This window comes from Mandrillus leucophaeus, unplaced genomic scaffold, assembly GCF_000951045.1.
Source record: "Mandrillus leucophaeus isolate KB7577 unplaced genomic scaffold, Mleu.le_1.0 Scaffold4, whole genome shotgun sequence".
Taxonomy (NCBI): Eukaryota; Metazoa; Chordata; class Mammalia; order Primates; family Cercopithecidae; genus Mandrillus; species Mandrillus leucophaeus.
The window spans coordinates 9198601-9209698 of record NW_012104253.1 but is presented as its reverse complement, the minus strand read 5'-3'; the positions used below and the strand labels follow the sequence as shown (position 1 = coordinate 9209698).

At 51.2% G+C, this 11098-nt stretch overlaps 1 protein-coding gene across 2 annotated transcripts in view; it reads right to left on the bottom strand.

Moving 5' to 3' along the window:
- SYNE3 (spectrin repeat containing, nuclear envelope family member 3) overlaps positions 1 to 11098 on the bottom strand; it is a 67605-nt gene that overhangs the window by 29589 nt on the left and 26918 nt on the right. For both annotated transcript variants that reach the window (XM_011991681.1, XM_011991682.1), the window contains exons 4-7: positions 7803 to 7964; positions 6328 to 6675; positions 3175 to 3311; positions 839 to 1013 (exon numbers count right to left, since the gene is read on the bottom strand). In XM_011991681.1, the coding sequence (XP_011847071.1) occupies positions 839 to 1013; positions 3175 to 3311; positions 6328 to 6675; positions 7803 to 7964 (822 nt within the window). The remainder of the gene's footprint in view (positions 1 to 838; positions 1014 to 3174; positions 3312 to 6327; positions 6676 to 7802; positions 7965 to 11098) is intronic.

The window sequence follows — 11098 nt, the reverse complement described above, 5'->3', positions numbered from 1 at the left end:
TGATGTCAGAGACAGTACGTACAGGCATAATGGGGACACCGTAATGGTGGACATCATGGCAGATGCTGTCTTCTCATTCCACAGTCATTCCTTCTCCTGTCTTTCCAAACAACCAGCATTTTGGGACACAAAGTGCTCAGTTCCAGGGCGCTGAGTCTAATTGGTACAAACCAGTTACGGTAATCCCATCATCCTTGCCGGTGATTGGGCCAGGAATAATCATATGACCTTGACCAGCCAATGAGATGTAAGGGGAGTGTGCAGGAGTCGGGAGGATTTGAAAGGCGGAAGTGGAGGTGGAGAGAGCCCCGAGCACCCGCGGCTCCATCCGGAGCCAGTTGATGTTCATGGGAGATGCATGTTTGGAGCCAAAGCAGCCATGCTGGGGCCATGAAGGGAGACCTGGCTTAGACCTACAAAGGGCTTGGTCCTGGTGACACCACTGAGCTATGGCCTGGCACCCTGGACTGCCTGAATGTCCCTGTTTTAAGATACCGCGGGTCAGGTCAGGTTTCCTGCCGCTTGCAGCCGCAGTAAAGGCAATGGCCTGAAACGCTGCTCTCTCAGGACTGCTGATACCTCCACCTGGGAGGTGCTTGCGGGCGGGGAGCGTCCCTACGGAGCCCCGGGTTAACCCGGAGCCGAGCTGACCTCTGTCACTGTAACAAGCAAGCATGGACACTCCCTGTGCACCAGGACTCAGCAGACCAGGCGCAGTGAGCTCTCCCCAGATATCCGGAGGACCCGGCAATGGGCCTTGCCCTGGGAGAGAGGCTGAAACTCCATGCCCCGCCAGTGGCCCACCCCAGCCACACCCAGTTGGCAGGACCACGGTTACCTCGATCTGGGGTAGGAAAGTGTGAAGGGAAGGCAGGTCCTGCAGGCTGGCAGTGACCTCCAAGAGTCGCTGGGCCAGGGCCCTCCACAGCTGCAGATCCTGCAGAGGCCGCTGGAAATGCTGCCACAGCTCCACCCCCGCGGCATTGCGCAGCCTGGCACTCTTCCCCTTCAGGCTGCGAGGAGCGTGGAGGGAGAAAACGAGGGAGAAGAGAGAGTGGGTTCAGTCCAGGGATGAGGCCTCCACCAAGACCCTCAAGAGGCTCAGGGTGCACTGCTCCCAGGGTGGGCCTTCTCCTATCTCAGTTGCTGGGAGTGTCTGCAGCAGTAGACACAAGATGTAGCTGGAAGGGACTCTGGTTAATATCACTATGAAAAGGCATCAGCAGCAGGCCTGGGGTCTTCCTGAGGACAGACACCGGGGCTCCTTGGGACCTGTAGGCTCTTGTATAATTTACATTCCTGGGCAAGATACGGTGGCTCACACATGTAGTCCCAGCACTTTGGGAGGCCAAAGCAGGAGGATCACTTGAGGCCAGGAGTATGAGACTAGCCTGAGCAACATAGCAAGACCCCATCTCTAAAAAAAAAATTTAAAAATTAGCCAGGCATCATGGTGCAGGCCTGTAGTCCTAGCTACTCGGGAGGCTGAGGTAGGAGGATTGCTTGAGCCCAGGAATTCGAGGTTGCAGTGAGCTGTGATTGCACCACTGCACTCCAACCTAGGTGACTGAGCAACACCTGTCTCCAAAATAAATACTTAAATAAATAAGAGGCATGAGTGTTCTCTGATTCTATAGTAGGTATAAAGAGCTGGGAGTTTGGAGCCAGACAGGCCAGCTATGTGACCTTAAGTGGTTCAATATTAATAAGCCTCAGTTTTCTCACCTATGAAATAGGCAACACAGTGTCCCTCGCATATAATCATTTTAAGTGTTAGATGAGATGACACAGGGAGTCATTATTCTTCCAGTAACAGAAGAATAGTTAATTCAGACTGGCCCTCCCACTGAGTACAAAAACAAAAGGCAAACAAAAAAATTGCTTGATCAAAGTTTTAAAAAACAAGTAATAAAAATGTGAGTCTAACATCCAAAGCTACTTTGACCCTGAGGGCGCTTGCCAATCTGGAAGAAATAGCTGCAAAACTGAGTTAGGGTTTTGGCAGCCTCTCAGGATAAGAGTCTATCAAAAATGGGCAGATTCTGAAAACAGCACCTCACATGAAGCTGGGATTGCAAAGGTCCATGCCCTCAGGATAAAAATGCACTGCAAGCAAGCCAGTCCAACAGACGGATAGCCCAGCTGCATGACCAGGGAATATAAGCCTTGAAGATGAGTTATGGAGACCCTAGACTAGTCCTGCCTGCCCCCAGGCATCTGGCAAAAGCAAACAAAACCCTTTCTTGAGTAAGATAACATCATTCTAGGCCCATTTAATTTCTACAAATAATTTTTCAAACACAATGTCCAGCACCAAGTCATAAGAAACCAGTACCTGAAACCTCAGTGAGAGAAACCAGAGAGAGAGGAAGACCCTTGGCCACTCTGTTTCCCTGCCTGCTTCATGCACAGGAAATTCAATCCCCCAACCCCAGTCCTACCCCTACTTTAGCATCCCATGGGGGATCCAGGCCACTGCCCCAGTTTTATAGATGTGGGCCTGAGCCTGCTGTGGGATGAGAGACACACGGCAAAGGAGGCGCTCCCTTCGTTCATTCTGAAAGAACTCCCTGCACCAGGCAGAGGTGGGAGACGCACGACAGCTGTGTGGACAGTTGTACCATGTTCAGAACACCTCGGAGGCTCATGCAGTGAAGACAGGTAACAGATTTCAAATCAACACTTGGCTCAGTTCCACACAGGGAGGATACAGGGCTGCTGCTTTTGCTACAACTAGGAAGCCGGAGGTCCTGCTGTGCCTGAGCCCAGGGGCTGAGGGGGCAGGTGGAGGCTGGTCTGGTCTGGAGACAGCTCGGATGTTGAAGTCAGCACCCGAAGGCAGGGGAATGGAGTCTGTCTATTGAAAAGTCCTCCCTTTGGGCCATCACCCCTCCCCAGTGCTAACCTGCATAAAGAGTCATGATAGGATGGGTGGCTCAACCACTAGCCTGGATAAATGCAAAGTTCAGGCCTCTTTCTGGGAGCAAACGCAGAGCAGTCAAAGGGGACAGTGTCTGAGCTAAGAGAGAACCTGCAAAAGCCAGTCATTGAGAGGTGCAAAGAATGATTTAGAAGTTACTATGTTGCAGGAGAAAGCAAGCCTGCGTTCTGGAGATGGGGAAATGTGGGTTCCAGCACACCCTGAGTCCCACCGCCCTCAGCCTTCCCAGATACCTCTGATACTCCTGGATGGCAGCGATGACACTGTCAGAGAGTGGCTTCAGGTCATGGGGGAAGACGATGAGCTCCTTCAGCTGGGCTTGCAGCCGGTCCACCCGGGGCTCCTCTGAGGCCAGCGCCGCCCGTGTTGCCTGCAGCACATGACGATACCACAGCAGGAGGATGAGGCTCCTCAACAGGATAAGTGTGTGTGTGCAGGGGGGTGACCGTGGCCAGTGGGGGTGGGCCAGGCTGGGCAGAAACTGTCACCAGGGGCAGGAACTTGGGTCCCACTCTTGAGCTCAATCCCTGCCCTCCCATCTCCAGCTCCATGACCTGGAACTCAGCCTTTCCTGTCTGTTGCTGGGCTACAGTTCTGCTCTTTTGTATCGCCTACCTCCCAGCATTGCCATGGCAAAGCTTGGAACCTAATGATACAAATAACTAATAACTCAAGGGACACCAATGCCAGGCTGAGCGCCCTGGGTGTCCCATTTGTTTAAGCCTCGCAACAGTCCTGAAAGGCTAGTCTCTGTGTCCCAATGTTATTTACAAGGAAACTTGGGCTAAGAGCTGTCTGATGGTTGCAGAGTCTGCAGATGGTGGACATCTGAGCAGGGCCTCTTCATGTCTCTAAAGGTGCCTGTGAACCCGGTTATTATTCTCAGCAGGCCTAGAAGATATTTGCATGGACTATTCCTAAGTTGTTTCACTTCAATGTGTGCAGACACTCCAGACACAGCCTTTCCCTGCTGTCCTGGAAGTTCTGCATTTGACTGTGATCTGCAGGACTCCCAGTCCCTTGCTTGGCCCTGCTCAGTAGGAGGCAAGGTGGGGTAGTGGAAAGTGCATGGGCTTTGCCACAACACAGAGCTGGCCTGGAGACCCACCTCTGTCTTTTCCTAGCTATGCACTTTGGGCTGTTTCCTCATTGATAAATGGGGTCACTTTCACCAACCACATGGGTCGGGTGATATGGACAAGGCACTTGGTACAGAGCAGGGGTACATTGGTCCCTCCCCATCCCCAGCTCCCTCAATCCCAGGAGGCAGCCTTGTGCTTCTGCCCTTCTTGACCATACCGACCTCTGCTCCATCCTTCATTCACGAGGAACCGGGGGCAGCTCCAATTAGGCTTAGCCTGGGGTGACCCACGGATGAACAGGGTTTAGAGGATTAAGCTCAAGGGAGAAAGCACAAATAGAGGGAAGGATTTTAGGCAGTGGCTGGGGCAATACGGGCATAGCGGCTGCCACTATGTAGGCAGAAGGACACCGAATCTGCCCAGCCAGCCCTGTTCATTCTCAAAAATATTCCTATCGCTATTCAATTAGTTAGCAAATGTAATGACATCTATGAAAGTTTTCACAGACCAGACACAGTTGGTTTGTGGGAACTGGCAGGTTGAAAATCATTCATGAAGAAGCCCGGCATATCAGTGGTCAGGAAAGCTGGCTGGCCAGCAGGAATTCAGCCAAAGAAGGGCAAGGGTGCAGAGGGTGAGCAAGACTGGGGGCTGCCGTGGAGAGAGGCCTGTCCAGGCCACTGGAAGGACCCATCATCAACTTGAGGCAGTACAGGAACACCCAGGGCCCTCATTCTTGGGAAGGACGCTGCCCCATGGCTGGGTGGCCTGGCTAAGCATGACCTTTTTCTAGGCTCACTTCCCTCCTTGTAAAATAAGACCGCATCCCTTCCAGCTCTGACATGCCGTGCTGGGACCTGTACTGTTATCAGGTTTAGTTTGGTGATTCCTTGGGAGGCTCAGGAGGGTGGACCCTGCCAGGTAGTTGCATTTCTGACCTGACACTGGATAAGCCACAAATCCACCCTGACTTCAACGTTTGAAGAAAACAGTCTCCCTGAAACAGACAAGGGTCCTGTTCTGGCCAGCAGAGGGATAACGCAAGTCATACCCAGCCCTCTGCTCTCTCGGGAGCATCCCAGGGTTGCAGTCCCGGAGGGGACAGACCCACTGATGTCTGGATTCCTGGTCCGTTCCTCTTGCTATGTTAATTTTCTAGAACTGGGAGCCTGAGCTGGCCCAGTGGTTGGAAGCATATGACCTTTAGTCAGATTACCTGGGTTCGAGTTAAAATCCCTATCTCCACCTATTGGATATATAACCACGGGCAAGTCTCCCAGCCTCTCAGTGCTTCATTTCACACATAACAGAAGTTAAAGTAATTTTCCCAAAGCCACTCGGTTAGCAAGGAGAGAAACTAGGACTTAAACCCAGCTAGTCTGGCCCCAAAGTCCCCATCCCTCACCACTGTGCCATATCACCTCCAACGAGCATTGAGGCACACAGTCCTAAAGGGGGGGGACAGTTCCCTTTGCAGGAAGGTGATCACTGCCGGGTAACCTGTTCTGCTACAAGATCGAACGAGAAGACAGCCCTTAAGAATACGTGCCCTTTGCTTCTCCCTACAAAAAATATTGTTACGTATGGGCAAAGATTAGAAGGAAGAGGAAAAATACAACAACGGTGGCAGAGTGCAGGTAAGATCTGGGATGGCTTCCCTTGGAGATATCGCCTCTCATGGAGTCGTGATCCTGAGTTAACAATATATACAGACAGAGGTGGGGAGGGCCGTTGCTTATTATTTTAAAACTCTCTTTATCCACAAGTCAAGCTTCGGTGCGTATACCTGCAGGGAGCGGTGGGGAGCCTCTGATGGGATGTCGTGTCTGGTCTGGGAAGCACCCCCGCCACCGTGGGCCTCTGCTGCTTGGCCTCCCAGCGGCCCATGTTTGTTCCCCATGATCTCCACACTAAGAGTTTCCCCTTCTGATCCAATATTCCCTGTTCCACGCAGAGGAAGCCCACATCTTATCCCACCACTGGGCAAGAGACTAGCTTTGAGGCCCAACCCTGGCTGCCTCATCCACCTCTGCTGTTACTTCTTCACAGACCCACCATGTGACTCTAGGGATGCTGGGGGAAAAAAAATCTCTGCAGGCCCCAGCCTCCTCCTCCAGAAAATGGGGATAAACATCCAACTTGTCTACTCCCCGTTCAGGGAGCTGAGATATCAAGAATCCTGGAGAAGCAGAGTGAGTGTGTTCAGGGCTCAGCCCGATTCTCCATCACAGAGGAGGTCTGAGTGCCAGGACCCTGGGGCACAGACGGCAACCCGGGCTTCGTGACTCGGCCAGACACGCTTACCGAGTAGCGTCTCCAGTGGGCCACCAGCTCATCCTCGGTCCCCGCCTTCGCCGCAGGCTGCAGACCCTCCTGGGCCAGCCTCTGCAGGACCATCCCGAACTCGCTGAGCTCGGCCTCCAGCTGCTTAATCTGCTGCTCAAAGGCTCCCCTGGACTGCAGCAGGCCCCGCAGCCGCTCCTCCTCCTCCTCCCAGAGGGCGCGCAGCTTCTCCAGAACTTTCCTCATCTCTTCCAGTTCTCCGGTGATCTTCTCTGCACCCAAAGGAGAGGTGTTCCGAATGACGCCCACAGACTGCTCCTCCAGCCTCTCCAGAGACTGCTCGCCCCTGGGAAAATCTTTGGCAATGTCCTGAAGAGGGTAGCGGGGGTGAGGGAAAAACAGGCAGGGAAAAAGAAAACAGTTGGTGCATCTTCCAGAGCAGACGGAGGACTGCCCTGCAAAACACTGATTCCTGGAGTCCCGTGTTAGAGCCAGAGGGGCCTTCCCAAGGGCTGGACTGTCTGCCTTAAGCAGCATGGACTCATCACCTGAGAACCTTATTCTTTCCCCATAAGTCTTTTTCAAGCAATTTGATTAAGTCAAGGAGGAAGTCTCTGTTGGGTGCTTCTGTCTTGAACACTTTCTGACATTTGTTTGTCTTCCTTTCCACACCTTCATCTGGAAACAGTGTGGAGCCAAATAGAACCAAAGGCTCCATTCGGTTTCATTGTATTTATTTGTGTGGTTATCTGCCCATTTGGAATCGGCACCATCTTTTCCATTTATGACAGTGATATGTTTTCTTTCTAAATAAATAATCATCAGTTTTTTTTTTTTTTTAAAAGAGCCCATTTAAATACAAAATTAAAGAAATAGTTCAGGTACTGCACAGTTGTGGCAAAATTTATCAAGTGCTTCTTGAATTATTAAAGACATTCTACCCACTCACTTTGTGGAGGGAGTCAGGGGCTCACTGAAAGCCACACAGCAGGTGAAAAGTGGGGAGCCCACTCTCCCGAAGGCAGACCTGGTGCCTGCACCACGGTTCTCCCTTGGCACCATTGCCACGTGGGCTGATCGCTCTGTGCTGTGTGGGGCTGTCCTGTGCACTGTACAGTGGTTTTGCAGCACCCCTGGCCGCCATCTGTATGCAGTAGCAGCATCCATCCCCTCTATCCTCTTAGGACATTGCCAAAGATTTTCCTCGGGATGAGGAGTCTCTAGATACTGCCAAATGCCTCCCATTTGAGACCACTGGCCTAGACCGTGCTTCTGTGGTCCTGGGTTTCCAAATGCTCTGCTGGCCAGGGATTTCCATAAAGCCTCTGAGGACCCAAGCGTTTAGACTAGATTCCACGCTTCTCCTCACGGGGGTCTGTGGGTACTTATATATTCTGTGGCACCGAGCACTGTCCTATTAAAGAAACTATGCCATAGAATCCACCCTCTGTGAGTGTCCCTAGGGTCCCTCTGGTTGAGACACAGCTGGGGATTACCTGCAGTGTGGAGAGGCGCTGTGTGATAGGCAGCTTGCATTTCCGCCCGAGGCAGCCATTCACCTTCTCCACCACCGCCTTCAGCCACAGTTGGAACTCGTCCACGCCTGCCTGGTACTCCTCATGCTCCCGGGCTACCTGCTCCAGCAGATCTACCCGGTCCTGCGGGAGGAGGAGAATCACCAGCCATGAGGGTCCCCAGCCAGACAGCCCAAAGGCCAGAAAACCCGTAGCCTGCCTGTGTGTGTGTGTGTGTGTGTGTGTGTGTGTGTCTGTGATTGTGTGTGTTAGCAGGAGGTGCAACCAACCCCCCGCCCTTTCTCTAGACACAAAGAGCTCTCAGATACTCTGTTCTGCCTTACAAGCAATATGCCAAGAGACTTGGCTTTGGAGACCAGAGCGTGTTGGCACTGGGCCCTGTCACTATGCAGCTGGTTTTCTTGTTTGCCACATCCTAGAAGTGGCATTCAAGACTGAGGCGCGGCAGCAGCAACAACATTAGCACTACTACTAATACATCACACTATCGTTTTGAGCACTCACCAAGGTGCTGGGCATTGCTCTAAAAGCTTGACATACACGAGCTCAGTGAACTCTCCTGACCACTCCATAAGGTGGTACCATTACAATCCCAGTTTGACAGATGAGGACACCAAGATACAGAGAGATAAAGCGATTTGCCCAAGGGCACCCAGCTAGGAAAGCGCCAAGATTCAATCTGAGCTGGGTTGAATGCTAGAAACCAGTATTTCTAGCTCCATTACACAACAGTGTCCACAGGGTGTGCAAATCAATGGCAAACTGCCCCATTTCCCCATGAATACGGTGATATGTGTTGCATGGGTTAGAGTCATCTCTATTTTCAGCCAGTCCCACCAAAGGTCTTAAAACAACACAGGGGCAAGATGATGTCCTGAGGGTGGCTGACATTTGGAAAAATGATGGTGTCCCTGCTATGAGCCAGACTGTACTCCTAGAGACTAAGTTTTTCAAAACACGCCCTGATCACAGTGCTGTCTCCCCATATTCCTTCATGGCTCCCCACTGGCCCCAGGCCCAAGTCCAATCCTTGTAGCCTATCATTTCAAGGACAGGTCCCCATGATGTAGCTCTGTGGTCCAGCAGTCAGGACCCTGGGGTTGGGATCCCACTGCCTGTGGCTTGAACCTTGGCCCCACCTTAGGCACCTAATTAACCCTTCTGTGCCCAAGTCCCCTCATCCATATGGTATGGTTAATAACACCTGCCTCATTGGGAGAAAGTGAGATGAAATGGGCCAGAGCTCACACAGCTCCCAAAACAGACTGGCAACTGGTAAGAGCTTAACAACCTCGAGGCATTGCTGATCATCTCCTGCCTTCTCCAAGCTCTTCTGACACCCCCAGCGGGTGCCCACCTGCAATACTAACCCCAGGCTCCCTTCTCACTCTTGAGGCTGTGCCCATTGCCCCAGGCTGAATTAACGGCCTTCCGTCTGCGTTCCCAAACCACTGGGATGCAACTTCATCACAGCAGTTGTCCATGGCATCATCACCCACTGGGGGATCCAGGAGGCCCCTAGAAAAAAGGCTGCCCCTGTTATTTCATCTCCTGGGGTCTAGCTCAGGGCATGCTCCGGGAACGCTTCCTGAATGGCAGGAAGCACAAATCTGGAGTGTTTGCCATCGGAGGGAAGTTTCCAAAGAGAGCCAAGAAAAGGGAGAAAGGAGACTCATTCAATAAGCACCTATGCTAGGTGTGCGTGAAACTTCAAAGCATTATCTTATTTAATACTCAAACAATCACAAAACCCTCCTATTCTGCAAATGTCCAGACTGGAGTTGGGATGTCACAGAACTCTCTTGCAGAAAAGATTTTTTTCTTGCAGAAAAGATTCCAGCAGCAAGTGTCAGACTCCAAAATCATTGACTGTTTCTGTCAAAGGCCACCCAGGAAATGCTTTTAGCTTGGCCTGCCATATGGAGCTCCTCCATCGCCGGCATGCAACTTCTGTTGTAGCACATGAGTAGCTGCAGATAACGTGAAAAGAATGGCTGCATTCCAATAAAACTTTAATTATGAACACTGAAATGTTTTTCATGTCATTTTCACACATCAAGAAATATTTGGCTTTCATTTTTTCCCAACCGTTTGAAAATATAAAAGCCATTCTAGCTCATGCTTATAATCCCAGCATTTTGGGAGGTTGAGGCAGGAGGATTCCTTGAGCCCAGGAGTTCAAGACTAGCCTAGGCAACACAGTCAGACCTCATTTTTACAAAAAATAAATAAATACATTATCCGGGTGTGGTGGTGTGCACCTGTAGTCTCAGCTACTCGGGAGGCTGAGGCTGAAGCTAGGAATGGGCTGGAGGTGGTGCATGAACCATAGCTGGCTGACCTCAGCTCTTCATCGTGGAGCTAAGCCCTGTTCAGGAGGGTTCTGACCATCCATCAAGCTAAGTCAGACATTCTCAGCTGGGCAGAGTGAACGGGCAAATGCATCTGAAATGCACCCTTAGCTCTTTCAGACATGCCTTTCTCTTCTTTGGGAAGCTCCTCACCGAATCTAGAAATATGAATTCATATAAACCTTGCAACCACCACTGCAAGTAGAAGAAAATATCCCCATTTTAGAAACGGGAAGCCCAGGCTTAGGACCAAGCCCTTCCGTAGAGAGCTGAGAAGTTCTCTCAAGGCTGGGCATGGTGGCTCATGTCTGTAATCCCAGCACTTTGGGAGGTTGAGGCAGGAGGATCGCTTGAGCCCAGGGGATCGAGACCAGCCTTGGAAACATAGTGATATGGCATCTCTACAAAAAATTTAAAGATTAGCTGGGTTTGTGAAGCACGCTTGTAGTTCCAGCTACTTGGGAGGTTGAGGCGGAAGGATTGCTTGAGCCCGGGAGGTAGAGGCTGCAGTGAGCTGTGACTGCACTACTGCGCTCCAGCTTATCTCACCTGACAGAACAAGACTCTGTCTCAAAAAATAACAACAACAATAACAAATGTTGAGCACTCCAACTGGGGTTGTGAAAAACAGAAATAACATGGGAGGCACCATACATTCTTATTTAGAAACCTATTTTTATTTCTTATTTTTTGAAACAGAGACCCGCTCTGTCCCCTAGACTGGAGTACAATGGCCTGGTCTTGGCTCACTGTAACCTCTGCCTCCTGGGTTCAAGCGATTCTCATGCCTCAGCCTCCCAAGTAGCTGGGATTACAGGGGTGCACCATGATGTCTAGCTTTTATTCTCTTTTATTTCTTTTTTTTTTTTTTTGTATTTTTAGAAGAGATGGGGTTTCACCATGTTG